This window comes from Carcharhinus amblyrhynchos, chromosome 5 (genome assembly GCF_965287045.1).
Source record: "Carcharhinus amblyrhynchos chromosome 5, sCarAmb.v2.hapA, whole genome shotgun sequence".
Lineage (NCBI taxonomy): Eukaryota > Metazoa > Chordata > Chondrichthyes > Carcharhiniformes > Carcharhinidae > Carcharhinus > Carcharhinus amblyrhynchos.
In genome coordinates, this window is record NC_137328.1 from 83,201,679 (window position 1) to 83,220,214 (window position 18,536).

The following is an 18,536-nucleotide window of genomic DNA, read 5'->3' on the forward strand; positions in this document are numbered from 1 at the left end:
GAAAAGTACTACAAGTGATGTTGCCTTCAAACTTGCAAAATCACTTGTACAAAGGAGGATGATACCTTCTAGCAGAAGAGGAAAATGAGCATATTCTCACCCCTGTTGATGACTTTCTTCAGCGACAGTATAGGTATAAAGCTACTCTGGTAACCCCTGTATCTCCTTGGGGTACCATTCAAGTATTGCTGCTTTACATTGTTAATTATGAAAGTGGTCATCTGTTTGATCTAAGAGTGTACTGTCTCAGTACTTTGTAACAGCATAATACTTTCACACTTGTTTCTACAGGAAAAGCTGTTTTTGTTCCAGCTGCCCTTTGTAAGTTATCCTGCAGCAGATGGCACAATGCACCACAATCTGGCCTCAGTGTCATGTAAAAGCACAATATGGAGAGGAGAGGGAAGGGGATCTATAAATGTGGTCTCTGATTGTTGACACAGGTGACAAAACACCTTGGGTGGAATTTTCCTGTAATTTGTCACAGATCTGGCCAAAAATCGACATGTGTCTCTCCAGGTGCACTGCTGAATTTTCAGACCAGATCTCGAGTCACTTTGAGAGAAAAAAAATGGGTGGGGTGGGAGGGGGGGGAGGAGTGGTTTACGCTGTCAGCCTGGTAGGGTGGAACCTGATAGAGCCAGCAAGGCCTGCTCCACAGAGATCATCACCTTTAAAAGGACAACCCAATCAGAACTGAGATGAAACTCACCCCAACAGTCCCCTCTGCACCACAATGGTTTCAGGGGATCTTACACCAGCCCACCCACCCCCCCCATTGGCATAATAATCTTACCTCCCTCACAACCAACCACCACAACCATATCACTGGCGCTCCCCTCCTCATGCCAGGTCCCCCACTCAATATCCATTCCTCCTGTCATTGCCATGCCCCCCTTAAAGGCCTAGGCACTCTCCCCCCACCATACATAATAGCAAGGGCCCCCCCAATTAGGCTACCCAAAGGGCCCAACCTGGCATAGTCCCTGGCACAGATTTGGCTGTCCCTGGCACAGGTTGGCACATATTGGCACTGCCTTGACACAGGTGATAACACTCCGGTCTTCATAAAGCTGATGAGATTTGAATATTCACTGGGTGAGCAGTGTGTGTGGGGAGGTTGGGGGGTGGGGGAGTGTGGTGGTAGTAAGTCATGGGCAGGTTGGTCCTTTAATGATATGCAGATTTATTAAAATGTACTTTATAAGACTCTAAACAGACCCCACTTGCAGTACTGTGCGCAGTTCTGGTCGCCTCATTACAAGAAAGATGTGGAAGCTATTGAAAGGGTGCAGAGGAGATTTACAAGGATGTTGCCTGGATTGGGTGGCATGCCTTATGAGGATAGGTTGAGGGAGATAGGTCTTTTCTCCCTGGAGAGATGTAGGATGAGAGGTGACCTGATAGAGGTTTATAAGATGTTGAGAGGTATAGATCGGGTGGATTCTCAGAGGCTATTTCCCAGGGCTGAAATGGTCACTACGAGAAGACACAGGTTTAAGGTGCTGGGGAGTAGGTACAGAGGAGATGTCAGGGGTAAGTTTTTCACTCAGAGGGCAGTGGGTGAGTGGAATTGGCTGCTGTCGGCGGTGGTGGAGGTGAACTTGTCGGGGTCTTTTAAGAGACTTCTGGATGAGTACATGGGATTTAATGGAATTGAGGGTTATAGGTAGGCCTAGTAGGTAGGGATATGATTAGGGTAACTTGTGGGCCAAAGGGCCTGTTTGTGCTGTAGTTTTCTATGTTTCTATGTTTCTACTTAAATGATGTTTGGTCATGTCACCAGTGAGGGATGAGGAAAATTGGGAAATGAGATTTCGCCAGTCAGGATCGGGAAGGTTCTCATGGTCTGTTGCGCCCACGTCGCTATTCTCATTGACGATGAATGCAGGCACGAAACACCCCCCTCAGGTGAATGCTTAGATATCAACAGTAGCTTAATAATCTCTCACTTTCCAGCCAAAGATTGTGGGATCAAGATGTACTGTAGGAGGACTGGAACATAAAACATAAGCTGACATTAAGAGCAGTACTGATGATGTGGAGGTACTATTTTTGAAAAAGGGGAGGGCAGTCCTTGAAAATATTTATCTCTCTTTCAGTACCACTGAGACAATATAGTTATTAGAATCTTGCCTTATGCAAATTGGCTACTGTGTCTCCCATAGTACAACACTGACCGCATAATTGGAAAGTATTCTATTGATTGCAATTTGGGCAACCTGACAACAAGAAAATTACTATGAGCATGATTCTGCCGTCCATTAGCCATGGGCACAAATCCTGTGATGGCCGCAAAATCTCGCCAGAGGCCAAAATCGGGATTCACGCTGGTGATATTTCCTATTGCATTGTGCCCGGGCCCTTCCCAAGGACGTGATCAAGTTCACAACCAGGAAGAACGAGAGCCTGACAAGAGTGGGTAAGGAGCAGCTGTTCCCCTTAGTTGAGGGGTCAGTCACGAGGGGACATAGGTTCAAGGTGAGGGGCAGGAGGTTTATGGGGGATGTGAGGAAAAGCTTTTTTACCCTCAGGGTGGTGATGGTCTGGAATGTGCTGCCTGGTAGGGTGATAGAGATGGGTTGCCTCACATCCTTTAAAAAATATCTGGATGAGCACTTGGCATGGCATAACATTTAGAGCTATGCACCAAGTGCTGGCAGATGGGATTAGGTGGGAGTTCAGATGTTTCTAATGTGTTGGTGCAGACTTGATGAGCCAAAGGGCCTCTTCTGCATTGTATGATTCTATGATTTAAATGAATTTGAATGCGTTTTAATATCATTAGCGAGGTTAAAGTTTAACCTTCAGACCCACTGAATCTTCCAACCATCCAGTGTGAAGTCACATGGATGTGAATTAGTATTAGTTTTTAAATATGGGAACCAGGCACCATGGCCTCTGAGAGGGAGGAAGAAGGTGAATACCCTTTTCCACTTTGTACCATGGTGTACAAGGGGACAGTATCCACTGGCCAAGTGTAGAGCAGGGTTGTTCAAGGGCACTGGTGTTGGGGGGTTTATGTAAGGGGAGGGGCGTGGTCAGTGCCTTCCTCCACAATGGGGGACATGTCTGGTGTGTGTTGTCTTGAAGCCTTCAGTCTTAAAAATACTTCACAGCCCAGAATTATTCTGCAGTCTGTCTGTATTAAAGACCCTTCATATCCCTGAGTGAATGTAAAGGATTTCTGTTTCGTAAAGAGCAACAGGTTAGCCAGGGGAAAGGTTGGGTCCACTCAAGGATAGTGCAGGGAATCTATGCATGGAATCAGAGGAAATGGGCAAGATACTAAATGTATACCTTGACTCAGTATTCACCAAAGAGATGGGCTTGATAGATGAGGAGCCTAGGATAAGATGTATAGATATCATATTGATACCAAAAAGGAGGACGTATTGGGCATTTTAAAAAGCATTAAAGTAGAGAAGTCCTCAGCGCCTGATGGGATCTACCCCAGAATACTGAGGGATGCAAAAGCAGAAATTGCTGGGGCCTTGACAGAAATCTTTGTATCCTCATTGGCTACAGATGAAGTTCCAGAGGACTGGACGATAGCCAATGTTGTTCCATTGTTCAAGAAGGGCAGCAGATATAATCCAAGAAATTACAGGTCAGTGAGCCTTATTTCAGTGGTAGGGAAATTACTGGAAAAAATTCTTAGGGACAGGATTTACTGACATTTGGAAATGGTTTTGTGAAGGGAGGTTGTGTCTCAGTAACTCAATTGAGTTTTTCAAGAAAGTGGCGAACAGGATAGGTGAGGGAAAGGCAGTGGATGTTGTATACAAGGACTTCAGTAAAGCCTTTGACAAGGTACCTCATGGTAGGCTGGTATGAAAGTTGAATTCACAAGAGCTGGCAAGATGGATACAGAACTGGTTTAGAAGACAGAAGGGAGCAGCAGAGGTGTGCTTTTCTGAATGGAAAGTTGTGACTAGCAGTGTTCCACAGGATCAGCCCTGGGACCTTTGTTGCTCATAGTATATATAAGTGATTGGGAGGAAAATGTAACTGGTCTGATTAGTAAGTTCACAGATGACACAAAAATTGGTGGAGTTACGGATAGTGAAGAGGATTGTCAAAGGATACAGCAAGATATAGACCAATTGGAGACTTGGGCGGAGAAATGGCAGATGGAATTTAATATGGGCAAGCATGAGATAATGCATTTCAGAAGGTCCAATGCATGTAGGAATTATACAGTAAATGATAGAACCATTAGGAGTATTGACAGGTGGAACAAAGAACAACAAAAAGTACAGCTCAGGAACAGGCTCTCCAGCCCTCCAGCGCAATAGGAAGGGAATGGAAGGATATAGACTCTGTAAGTGCAAATTATTAGTTCAGGAGCACGGTGAACTAATACATTGTAATAATGCCAAGTATTCAACAGCTTTCAATTGCTTTAAATCACTTGTTTCCATTCTCAGATGAAAAGTAGAATCTTTTCAGAAAATGTGTATGACAATGTGACTTGACAATACAGCTAGTGTGTAAGCTAAATAAAAAAATCCTATTTAAGCTCTTCTCTCATATGTAAGTACTGACCGGTGCTTTGCACACCAAATCCTTCCAAAACAGCCCACTTACATGCTGCATGATGAACTGCAAGTTGGGCAATGGAATGACCACTTATAAACAGAGTAAAATGTAGCTTTGCAATGAGGTTGGGCATATGTTATTATGCTACTACCATTCATCAGGGGAAAAAAGAAAAACGTTGCCCCTCCTGACTAATGCATCACACAATTCATTTGATACAGCTGTGGGCAGCAACCTGGATCAGAATGCTGTTGACTTTAATCTCAATGCTGGGAAGGAAAGGAAAGTTGAAAAAGGATGTTAGCTTGACTATCATTGACAGGGTCAACTTTATTCTGAAGGTTGGCTACACAATGCAACAGATGGTACATCAAAGCCAGAGGAATAAAAGAACAATGCCCTGTGGCCACTTATAAGTATGTTACAATGTCCAGCAGACATCATTGGTGCATGAATGGTGGGTACTGGCAGCTTGGCGCAGATTTTCCTGCCATTCCTCTCCCTTGATCTTTGCCCTTCTTGTTTTTAATCTATATCGCTGATCTTCATTCATTCTGTTTTTAATTAGAGGCGAATTTGAGATTATTGCATACATTTCTTGTTGCTATGTTTATATATGGTATTTGAATTGCAATAATAGAATATAATTTTAACAAACAACTACCAAAAGAAACTATCAGGTTTGAAATTACAGTAATCAAATTGGAGGGTGTGATTAAGTTAAAAAAAAATCAGAGCTGGATTATTTATATTCTGATGACAGGCACAGCAGAGCAGTCTGTTTGTTCTATACATACGGTGCCCATTAAGAGTATTGAAAGAACATATGTAGCATCTTCATATTTTTCAGTTGATCTTAGCAACTATGGTTAATTTGCACAGAGAAAATTTTGTTTCATTACATTTTTAGTGTCTGCTGAGCTTGATGGGTAAGATTATCGACCACTTAATTTCCAGACATGCAGTCTCTTCCTAATAGATTTTTCTTTCCAAGTTGTATTTAAATTCTCACCAGTAGATTTCATTTTATGGGGCTTCCAGGCAGTGGGCTTGCTGGCTGAATGGAAATTCTAAAACTAAACGACCTCAACTCTCAAGACAGTATGTTCTGTGCATAAAGGTTCTGAAACATTTATGGCTTCAATAGTGCTTCAAGTTGGAAAAGGGGATATGAGCTTGAGACGGTTACAATGTTTTCCATCTTTAAGAACAAAAGAACATAAGAAATAGGAGCAGGAGTAGGCTATCTAGCCCTTCGAGCCTGCCCCGCTATTCAACAAGATCATGGCTGATCTGAAGTGGATCAGTTCCACTTTCCCGCTTTCTCCCCATAACCCTTAATTCCCTTGTCTATCAGAAACCTATCTACCCGTGACTTAAATATATTCAGCAAGGTAGCCTCCACCACTTCAATGGGCAGAGAATTCTAGAGACTCACCGCCCTTTGAGTGAAGAAGTTCCTCCTCAACTCTGATCTGAACTGCCCCCGCACCTCCCCCCCAACTTATTTTGACGCTGTGCCCTCTAGTTCTGCTATCCTTTCTAAGCGGGAAGAATCTCTCTACCTCTAGCCTATCTAGCCCCTTCATTATCTTATATGTCTCTATAAGATCCCCCCTCAGCCTTCTAAACTCCAACGAGTACAGACCCAGTCTATTCAATCTCTCCTCATAGGCTAGCCCCCTCATCTCTGGTATCAGCCTGGTGAACCTTCTCTGCACTCCCTCCAAGGCCAATATATCCTTTCGCAAATGTGGCGACCAAACTGCACACAGTACTCCAGCTGCAGCCTCACTAGTACCCTGTACAGTTGCAGCAAGACCTCCCTGCTTTTATATTCTATCCCCCTCGCTATGAAGGCCAACATTCCATTTGCCTTCTTGATCACCTGCTGCATCTGCAGACTGGGTTTTTGCGATTCATACACAAGGACCCCCAGGTCCCTCTGCACTGTAGCATGCTGCAGCTTTTCGCCCTTTAAATAATAATCCCTCCTACTATTATTTCTACCAAAGTGGATAACCTCACATTTGCTAACATTATACTCCATCTGCCAGGTCCTCACCCACTGACTCAGCCTATCCAGATCTCTCTGCAGACTTTACACGCCTTCCACACAAATTGCTTTTCCACTCATCTTCATGTCATCAGCAATTTAGTTACCCTACACCCAGCCCTCTCCTCCAGGTTGTCCATGTAAATGGTAAACAGTTGAGGCCCCAGCACTGATCCCTGCAGCACTCCACTAGTCACCAACTGCCAACCAGAATAGCATCCATTGATTCCAACTCTCTGCTTCTTATTAGACAACCAATCCTCTATCCATGCTAATACCTTACCCCCAACTCCGTGCACCCTGACCTTTTGCAGCAACCTTTTGTGAAGCACCTTATCAAACGCCTTCTGGAAATCTTTGGTTCACTGATATAGTGGAAAAGGGTGGTGACTCAAGGTCATTTTTATATTATTGATTTTCTGGCAGACGTGCATGCTACTTTTCCAGTACAGATATTTAAATGGAGACATTTTCTGTGATCATCAAGTATGTCCATATAAAGCAGGTGCCTCCTCTTGCAGTGGTACAAAGATCAAGATGTAAATGCCTTTATTGCTGTATTACATTAAATGCTGGAAAATCCTTACAATGCAATTCTATTTTTCAGTTTTAATCGTATTTTCTGTCTGCTAAATATCTATTGCTTGACAAATGGCTAGGCCCTGGGCTGGATTCTCACTAAGTGCTATCCTGCCCATTTCCAACTTAATGCTCTTTCTAAGTATTTCCTGAGAGCTTAAAACATGCAAGAAGCCCAGCCACTGGTTATCTATAGGAATACTTTGGGATGATAGTGGCTTTGATTTCTTGATGCCTATACCCTGTATGATACCCTGCCTTGATGCTCAGGCAGCCTGTCCCTGATGATTCATTGTAATGTTGCATGTATCAGACAGAATTGGCTGAAGAATGTGATTGACACAGTAGGAAATGATAGCTGGATCTTATTTAGTACCTTGTTGCCATACTGTAGACATTATAAACTGCTTTTGCCTGGCATTTAATATGCAAGAAGACAAACTGAATGAATTAGATTACTTGAACGCAACTTGACCTTTGAGAGAACAGCAGCTCATCAGCTTCTCTGATGTAATGGCATCTATTGCAGTGCAACAAGAAACTGCCATGCTTCCAGGAAGGCCAATGATGCTGTGGTACTGCACATGCTAGGTATGAACCCCATCATTTGGCTAGATTGATACTGAATGCTTTGGAAACTTTCTCTAGTGTATGTTGTGTGTCCTGCATGATCCTTCCTTTAAAAGCAGGATCCATGAGATCAGGGTCCATTGACAGTGCTGTCATTTCTTCACTCTTCATTCAAACATCAGACAGCTCACATTCCATCCCCAGCTGCCAACTCATGCTCAGTATGTGACCTGATATGCAGATCCCCTCACAACTATCTAAAACCTGCTCAGCAATTGTCTCTGAGCTGGTGGTTGGCAACAAGAGGATTAATAATATTGCAATCAATAAGTAATGCAGCACTTGAAGCAAAGAGGCCGTTATATTTAATTATAAACATTCTTAGAAATTGCACAGTGGTCTAAGGGGTAGGGATGGACTCAGAGTTGGCTCTTACCACCAGTGCCATGTCTTAACAGTGGACTTCAGCAATTTTTCCCATTTTCTCAAACAGACTGTCTTGCTCCTTCTCATCATCTACAGGAAGATCTCCAGTTTACCATCTTTGAAATTAATTGCCTGCCACCTCAAAGGGACCCTTCCCCACTTTGCTACATTGCTACTGACAAAATGGGAAATCACAGTCAAGGAGTCACTTAGATTTAGTTAAAAAGTCAAAACTTTCTTTTAAAATGTTAGTGCAATATTTTAACGCACATAGAGAACACACGTGACAAAACCCATCTGGTTCATTTATGTCCTTTAAGGAAGGAAATCTGCCATCCTTACCCAGTCTGGCCTACATATCACTCCAGGTCCATAGTGATGTGGTTGACTCTTAATGGCCCTCTGAAGTGGCCTAGCAAGCCAGTCAGTTCAAGGGCAATTGGGACAGGCAACATTGCTGGACTTGCCAAGCGACACCAGTGTCCCATGAAAGAAAAGAAAGCTTAACAACATCACCTTTTTCAGGTGGCTAAGAAATTGGGCATCCTACTACAACTCCCATCAATTTTATAGATGCACCATAGAAAGCCTCCTTTCCAGATGTATCACAGCTTGGTATGATTCCTGTTCTGATCAAACTGCAAGAATCCATAAAGGATTGTGAAAATAGCCCAGTCCATCACGGAAACTAACCTCCCATTCATTGATTCTGTCTATACTTCCTGCTGCCTTTGGAAAAGCAGCCAACATAATCAAGGATTCTACGCATCCTGAACATACTCTCTTCCCCCTTCTTCCATTGGGAAAAACATACAAAAGTCTGAGATTATGTATCAACTGATGCAAGGACAGCTTCTTCCCTGCTGCCATCAGTCTTTTGAATGGACCTACCATATATTAAGCTGACTTTTCTCTGCAACCTCACTATGACTATAACACTATATTTTGCACCCTCTCCTTCCCTTCTCCTCTTATGTACTCTATGTTTTGTCTGTATAGCATGCAAGAAACAACACTTTTCATTGCATCCCAATACATATGATAATAATAAATTAAATCAAAAGAATAGAGAAAAAATTTCTGAGGACAGGAAATCAAGTTTAATGAAGCTTAACGAAATATTTTGAAATGGCAAAGTTAATTAATTATTGTTCACAGACAGATTATAGATGTATTTCTAGGTTTCACCCAAGAATTATTTTTCAAACAAGCTTAAGTAGATACAATTATCCAGAGATTGTTCCTTGGGGAACAAATCACCCAATGACAATGTCGTATTTTGTACTGATCAATCCTCCAAATAGTCTCAATCTATTATTAATTTGGTTACAATCATGAGGCAATTCTGTTTTTACAGACACATCAATATTTTCCAATTTAGTTCAAAAGGATCAAAGCCATCAGAAATTTAATGAAATGCTTTTTGGACTTTTCCTCCCTCCTGTCCTTTCTTTTACTTCTGTCTGGCCTCCTCACATTGCACTCCATCCCAATCAAGTATGTAAACAAGTGCCAGCTTTCTCTCTGTGCCACTCAATAAGTAATTGTTAGAATCAACATATCAGGGTTAAAGGTGGCTCTGCTTTTTTCTCAATCTGTGGGAAGTGCAAAGTTTGTGCTTTGCTTCTCCTCACAACTGGCTCAGCATTCTAGGCACAGTGATACTTTTTAAATCTCCACAGCATGCTGGAGCACCAGTGCGCTGACCTACACATTAAGGTATTAAAGTGACGAGTTAATATGAATTGATTGTTAAACAAAACTAGTGTTGAGTGTCTAATGGGTAGCAGAAGTTAATTTGTCAGTTATTTTTCATGACTGATCCTCGAAGTATATTTCTGAAATATTAAATTACAAGTTGCTGCTCTTCAGCATCTTGTAAGAGAAATGGTGAGTTAACATTTCAGATTAAAGTTTCATTCCCACAAATGAAAAGCTATTTTTTTCTCAGATCAGTTGTTAAAAGGCCCAAGTACTTCTAACATTTCATATTTTAATCTCAGACTTACAATATTTACAATTTTCTTTTTATCTCTCATGTTTAAGGTTAATAGCTTAGGATTACTGAATTATTTGTAAGGCCTAAAACCTTGCACTACAGTTATGACAGAGCAAAGAAGTTATATGGGTGATGAAAATATGAAGCAATTCCAAATATGAAGCAGGAAGGTTTTTTGACTCAGTATGTAGATAGGCCAACTAGAGGTGAGGCTATATTGGATTTGGTGCTGGGAAATGAGCCAGACCAGGTGCTAGACTTGGAAGTTGGTGTGCACTTTGGTGATAGTGACCACAATTCGGTTACGTTCACCTTAGTGATGGAAAGGGATAGGCATGAACCTCAGGTCAGTAGTTTTAGCTGGGGGAAGGGTAATTATGAGGCTATTAGGAGAGAATTAGGAAGCATAGGTTGGACTAGGAGACTACAGGGACTGGGAACGTCCGAAATGTGGAGTTTTTTCAAGGAGCAGCTACTGCAAGTCCTTGGTAGGTATGTCCCTGTCAGGCAAGGAGGAATTGGTCGAGCTAGGGAACCGTGGTGCACTAAAAAAGTTGATTCGCTGGTTAAAAAGAAAAAGGAGGCTTATGTTCGGATGAGACTTGAGGGCTCAGGTAGTGCACTAGAAAGCTTTAGATTGGCTAGGAGGGAGTTGAAGAGTGAGTTAAGAAGGGCTAAAAGAGGACATGAGAAGACTTTGGCTGATAGGATTAAGGAGAATCCTAAGGCGTTCTATAGATATGTTAAGAACAGAAGGTTGGTTAGGGCAAGATTAGGGCCAGTTACAGACAGCAGAGGGAAGTTGTGTGTGGAACCGGAAGAGATTGGAGAGGCATTGAACCAATATTTCTCTTCGGTGTTCACGCAGGGGGACATAAATGTAGCTGAGGAGAACACTGGGTTACAGGGGTGTAAACTAGACAGTATTGCAGTTGATAAGGGGGATGTGCTGGATATTCTTGAGGGTTTGAAAATAGATAAGTCCCCTGGGCCAGACGGGATTTACCCTAGGATTCTCTGGGAGGCAAGAGAGGCGATTGCAGAGCCTCTGGCTCTGATCTTCAGGTCGTCGTTGGTCTCAGGTATAGTGCCGGAAGATTGGAGGATAGCGAATGTTGTCCCTTTGTTTAAGAAGGGGAACAGAGACTTCCCTGGGAATTATAGACCGGTGAGTCTTACTTCTGTTGTGGGCAAGGTTTTAGAAAAAATTATTAGGGATAGGATTTATAGTTATTTGGAGAGTAATGAATTGATTGGAGATAGTCAGCATGGTTTTGTAGCGGGTAGTTCGTGCCTTACTAACCTTATTGAGTTTTTTGAGAAAGTGACCAAAGAGGTGGATGGGGGTAAGGCAGTTGACATGGTATATATGGATTTTAGTAAGGCGTTTGATAAGGTTCACCATGGAAGGCTTCTGCAGAAAATGCAGATGTATGGGATTGGGGGTAATCTAGGTAATTGGATCAGGAATTGGCTAGCAGATAGGAGACAGAGGGTGGTGGTTGATGGTAAGTATTCGTCATGGAGTTCAGTTACGAGTGGTGTGCCTCAGGGATCTGTTTTGGGGCCACTGCTGTTTGTAATTTTTATTAATGATCTGGATGAGGGTATAGTTGGGTGGATTAGTAAATTTGCTGATGACACCAAAGTCGGAGGTGTGGTAGATAGTGAGGAAGGGTGTCATAGTTTGCAGGGAGACTTGGACAGGTTGCAGAGCTGGGCCGAGAGGTGGCGGATGGAGTTTAATGCGGAGAAGTGTGAGGTAATTCACTTTGGCAGGAATAACAGATGTGTCGAGTACAGGGCTAACGGGAGGACTCTGAATAGTGTGGATGAACAGAGGGATCTAGGTGTATGTGTACATAGATCCCTGAAAGTTGGGAATCAAGTAGATAAGGTTGTTAAGAAGGCATACGGTGTCTTGGCGTTTATTGGTAGGGGGATTGAATTTAGGAGTCGCAGCGTCATGTTGCAACTGTACACAACTCTGGTGCGGCCGCACTTGGAGTATTGGGTGCAGTTCTGGTCCCCACAGTATAGGAAGGATGTGGAGGCTTTGGAGAGGGTGCAGAGGAGGTTTACCAGGATGTTGCCTGGTATGGAGGGGAGGTCCTATGAGGAGAGACTGAGGGATTTGGGGTTGTTTTCGTTAGAAAGAAGGCGGCTAAGAGGGGATCTTATTGAAACATATAAGATGATTAGAGGTTTAGATAGGGTGGACAGTGATAGCCTTTTTCCTCGGATGGAGAAAGCTAGCACGAGGGGGCATGGCTTTAAATTAAGGGGTGGTAGTTATAGGACGGATGTCAGGGGTAGGTTCTTTACCCAGAGGGTGGTGAGGGATTGGAATGCCCTGCCTGCTGCAGTTGTAAATGCGCCTAGCTTGGGGGCGTTTAAGAGATCCGTGGATAGGTTTATGGATGGAAAGGGATTGGTTTAGGTTAGAGGGTCATTGTTTTTTAACTGGTCAGCGCAACATCGTGGGCCAAAGGGCCTGTTCTGCGCTGTAATGTTCTATGTTCTATATCTCCTATGGACCTGCACCATCCATACATCAGTCAGAAACTAAGTCAAGAATTGGATACATTAGAAGTTCGAGTCTCGCAGTAAAATGGTGAATCATCAGCAATGGTGTGCCTAGTGAGGTGAATCCTACAGGATCTCTAAATGGTGGCATATGCAGAGGATTGTGGCCTTGACACCCAAGATTTCAGGCAAATCAATTTTTTTTGTATTTCTAAAATGGGACCTTACAAAGGATGGCAAAATACTTCACTGGATGGGTACCTTAGGTGCACTCAGATTGGTACGGGTATATTGAATAAGAGTGCCCCACTCCTCCTGTGATGCATACTTTGTCAGGGAGACTCTAAGCAAGCAAATCCAACAGATTGTCAACTCTACTGTCTGTTTCAGGAGTAAATCAATACAGTTCAACACATTCAAGGACAAATTAACAAGATTCCAAGATGGATACTTTCTGTAATCATCTTTCCTAGCAGTGGAACATGAAGAAAACAGATAATATCTTAAAATCTCATGTTATGAAAAAAACTATTAAGAAAAGATCGCAATGTTGCTCACCACTCCTCCAAAGTATTTCCCCACATAGAAGTCATTGAGACTGTGAAGTTCCAAGTAAGCCGCTCCAATTTCTTTTGACAGTTCAATTCCCTCATAGAAAGGAACACAGCTCCCTTTATCTGATGTACACAGTGGGCAAGAGCAAGGCGGCCCTTCTTCTGTTGAAAATGTTGAAATTTCATGAATTTCAAGTCAAAATATGTCTTCAAATACTTAACATGAAACACAATTTAGTTGCACATAATATTTGCAGAGTCAAGATTTAGGGCAGATTGATTGGGTTTTCTGGAATTTGGATATTTGTAAATTGTAAAACTTTTATCATTTGACATAGATGATCATCCTTCGCCTCTGCAGGAAATGGAAAGAAATACTTAATTTATAACAGTTAAAAAGCACCTTTTCAAATGTGTCAAAGCACTTTATTACTATGCCTTATTTAACACCAGCCATTTTCCATATCCTGCAAACAGCAAAGAGACAAATCTCTAATTCATCTGTTTTTGCTGACATTGGTTGTGGAACAAATGTTGGTTAGGACACTCAGGAGAATCCCTGCCCTTCTTTGAATAAAGATTTGGGATCTTTCTTAGCAACTGGGAGGTAATTGAGTCATACATATATGCTTAGCATAGTAATGAAGACAAATTCAACAGAAATATGTGTATTTAATCTTACTCGGGCTGTGAACTCAATTTACACTAGACAGGAGAATATTGCTGTTACTGGATTTTGCAGTGAAACAACGCCCTAGGCTTTGGCTTATGAAAAGTTTGGAGTACAGATAATTGCAGCGCGGATAATGCAATTCACATCATATGCTCAGAATTTAAAGTGTGAACGCTGACTTGAAAGTTATCATGATTAAAAATCCTATTTTAAAAATAGTTTTATTCAAGACCAATTACTGCCAAGAAAAACTGAATTATATTGTATTCAACTGATGATAACTCCTTCAGATGCCATGAATGAATGCAAGAGTCATTCTCTGGCCATTCACGTCCGCCACCACTGCTTGAAAGCAGAGAATTTAGCGCTCAGCCAAATCTCTGTTCACTGAAGAAGGATAGGAGAATCCCAGCTGTGGGTGAGGTCGTAGAAACTGGCCCATTACTTGAATTTTAACACAATTTTCAAAACTTCAAAGAAAGCAACTAATTTATATATAACTTTTCCTTGTTTTTAGTACTCCATAGAATGTTCAGTCCCTGTGATGCAAGAGACAGGAGGAAGAGCTGGAGACACAGCTCTTCATGTCTCTCTCTCTGTATTTGCGAAGTGCAGGTTTTAGTCCAACCGATTTATTTGATAATAGACTCACAAGCTTTCGAGGTTTCCCTCTTCGTCAGGTGAATAGAGAGTTCTGGCCTCAGACAGAGCATATAAAGCACAGAAAACTGTCTGTGCTTTATATGCCCTGTCTGAGGCCAGAACTCTCCATTCACCTGACGAAGAGGGAAACCTCGAAAGCTTGTGAGTCTATTATCAAATAAATCGGTTGGACTAAAACCTGGTGTTGTCAGACTTTTTACTGTGTTTACGCCAGTCCAACGCCGGCATACCCACATCTTTGCCAAGCGCTACAGTCCTAATGAAGATGGCCCCACAAACTTTCACTGATTGCAGCTTCTGCAGGAGTCCTGTGGAAGATTGAAGAATAAAATGTCAAATATTCATTTCATTTTAAGGTTCCCTCCTAAGGGCCAAATTTCAATCTCCGTTCATGGTCTAAAGGTGCCAATCACTAGAAGGCTAGAAAGCCAGTTACTAGCCATGAAGCTTTTGTTATTGCAGATCCCATCACCAAACCATGACCCTTCTAGGGGGCAAAAATGCCTCAAGGCTGGATCACTTAATTAATCAGAAATGGACAATTACAGTGATCTTGAGTTTCTGAAGCAAACAGATTTGTGAACTGTAATCACAAATTAGGGGGCACAAAACTGCAACCAAGGCCATGATCAAATCAGCCAGGACCATAGTGAATTTGCAGAGCAGACTTAAGGGGCCATATGCGTTGTGTTATGTGCCTGCATACGATTGTAATGTAAAAGCCTGGCAAGAGTTAATATGGGACAGGAAAGTAGGACCACCAATGGTACAATGTATAGAGTGACATGATAACAGATTCTGACAACAATGTAGAGTGAACATTCTGGAAGCAGCTTAGCTGCGTGACAACAGCACCATGCATGCCATAACCTGGGATCTTGAAATAGTTAAAGGCCAACAACAATGTTTAAGCATACAAGTTTCAGAATCTCATCATTGAGACATATAAAGAATGTATGTTACAACATGGATGGTAGCAGTGGGATCATCATACAACATGGTGATGACCCAGTGAAGATGGACTTGGAGAAAAATTGAAAATTCCGTTGAAATTTTGCTACAGACATAGAAGCTGAGGAACCCCACAGAGTGTGAGTGAAAGTTGATTGCAGGATCCTGAGTGATGCTGAGTTAAGACCATAAGGAAAAAGAGCAGGATTTTATCACTTGGCCCATTGAGTCTGTTCCCCATTCAATCATGGCTAATTTTCTTTTTCATCCTCATTCTCCTGCCTTTTCCCCATATCCTGATCTCCTTATTAATAAAGAACCTATCTATCTCTGTCTTAAAGAAAGTTAAGACATATTGGCTAGATTACAAGACAATGAGCAAAACTACAAAACTTGCAAGACCCTGAATGATGCAGTGTGAAGAATTTTTGCTCACCGAGACAGTGAGCAAAAATTCCAAAAAACCTGTTCCTACACTATAAAACAAATAGCAATCCCATTGCTCAGCATATCCATAAAAGAGCTGCATTTTAAAAAATTTGCTGGCAGAGGCAAAGGTTTAAAAAGAACCCGCAGAATAAAAAAAAAAGACCTGCAGGGCTTATGAGAAAAGTGCTGTCTGAAGTTGAAAAGTTCTAAAAAGGCTCACAATCACATGGATCCCCAAAAATATGGGCCTATGAAGCTCTCAAAATTAAGGTTCAAAGGGCCTGCAGAGAGAATAAAAGGTGCTGCAGTGTCTTTCTTTTAAAGAATGGACACCAGAGTTCCCTCCAAAACTCTCAAAGTATGGGACATTTAAGCCAGGAGGTCTCCAAACTATGGCCCACGGGCAACATACAGCCCACAGTGGGCTACATCTGGCCCATAGCCAGTGAGGCGGGATGGGATTTCTGCTGCTGAAAATACTCCTGCGTCCGGAACCCTGCCGTTGACTCAGGATCTGGACACGGGGACAGAAGCCACAGGCCGGACATTTGCTGATGGAGGTCTCATCACCGATGGAGATCTCATCAAAGAGTGTATAATGGAAGCAGTGGAAGAGTTATGCCCAGAAAAAGCAAATCTGTTCAAAATCATCAGTCTTGCGCCAAATATCGTTGCTCGTAGATTTGAGGAGATAGGAAGCAATAGATTTCATCAAATTGCAGACAAAACAAGAAATTTTCAGTTGTATTCTCTCGCACTTGATGAATCGGCTGCTGTGTGTGACACATCACAACTCCTAGTATGCATCCGTGGTATCGACAGTGAATTTAATGCGACACAAGAATTAGTATCAGTGCATAGCATGCACAGCACAGTAACTGGAGAATTGCAAAAACTGTGTTAGAATATAACCTGGAGTGGAATAAACTGCAATGCATGACAATTGGTGGACGAAAGAACATGTCTGGGGTGAAGAAAAGTTTGGTTGGACAAATCACAAAAGCTTGTGAAGTTGGTGGATTCTCAAAGCCCATGTTTCTGCATTGCATTATCCATCAACAAGCATTGTGCGGAAAATGTGTGGATATGTCTTACGTTCTGAAACCTGTTGTTTCAACAGTGGATTTCATTCGATCTCACAGGTTTTATCATCGTCAGTTTCGTGATTTTCCGAAAGAAACTGATTCTGAGTTCAGTGACTTTCTTTATTATACAGCATTTGATGGCTTAGTTGTGGAAAGGTTCGATCATGGTTTTTCAGCTCAGAGAGGAAATTGATTCTTTCTCATAGAGAAGAATCGACCTGAACCATTTCTATCAAACACTGACTGGCTTTGGAAATTGGCATATTTTGCAGACATGACAGGCCATATGAATCAATTGAATCTGAAGTTGCAAGGTGAAACAAATTTGATTTGTGATCTATTTGCGGATGTCAAGGCATTCAGGGCAAAACTGATGCTATTTCAAGGACAGCTGAAAGTTCATACCTTGGTTCATTTTCCACGTTGTGAAAAATTTCATGAAGAAAGTGAAGCAGAATTTCCTGCTTTATTTGCAACAGAAATCATTAAAGACTTGCAAAAACAATTTCAGGGACGACTTTCTGATCTCGATGGAAACACAGGTGAAATAAAGCTGTTTCAAAATCCATTTGACTGCAATATTGAAACACTCCCAAGTCAGTTTCAAATGGAAATTATTGATCTCCAATTAAATGACATGCTGAAAGACAAGTATAAAAAAGGAAATCTGATCCAATTTTATAAATCTTTGCAGCCTGACAGTTTCCAAATTTGAAGCGATTTGCTTGTGGATTTGTATCAGTTTTTGGTACAAAGTACCTGTGTGAACAAACATTTTCAAAAATGAAGTATGTCAAGTCCAAATATCGAGCAAATTTATCTGATGAGCATTTCAAGTCCATTATATAATTGGCTCCTCAAGCTTGAAACCTCAGTTCAGCAATATTTTGAAATTAAAAAAGCAGTTCCATCATTCCCATTAATCTTGTGCAGAACTTCATGATTGATTACGATTGAAAACTCCAATTGCCAGAATTGTGTGGAAAGGTGCAGACTGAATTTATTTTTGTTCGACCTTCCTTAATGGTTCAAGTTTATTTTGAATTTGTTGGCTTTCTTTTACAGAAGTTCTTTCTTGGGGCATGTTTATTTTTCTTATTGTGTGCCACAAAATTGGGCAAATTCTCATTTCAAGTAGACATTCGTTAAATTTCAGTAAACAAAATTAACTAAAAACTGAATAGCCTGCTTTTCTCATCTGCAGTTAAGTAATTGATTATTTTGTCAGAGTATTTGCTAATGTTTGACACTTTTACTCATTATATATCATTTCTCAGTGTATGCACGGCATTGTTTCTTTGTAATGGTCATATTTCTCTTTTGTTCTGAAACATATAATGCTGATTACAAAGATGATCCAAATAAAACTTATTCATTCATTTAAATTTTATTCATTTATAAAACTAATTTTTTTTCTTTGGCCCCCGAAAATGTGTAAAATATATGATGTGGCCCTTGTACTGAAAAGTTTGGAGACACCTGA

The 18,536-nt window shown here is 41.5% G+C and overlaps 1 protein-coding gene across 3 annotated transcripts in view; it reads right to left on the minus strand.

Moving 5' to 3' along the window:
• Positions 1-18,536, minus strand: part of rhobtb3 (Rho related BTB domain containing 3) — a 127,853-nt gene that overhangs the window by 44,873 nt on the left and 64,444 nt on the right. For all 3 annotated transcript variants that reach the window (XM_080189098.1, XM_080189100.1, XM_080189099.1), the window contains exon 4: positions 13,257-13,414. In XM_080189098.1, coding sequence (XP_080045224.1) covers positions 13,257-13,414 — 158 coding nt within the window. The remainder of the gene's footprint in view (positions 1-13,256; positions 13,415-18,536) is intronic.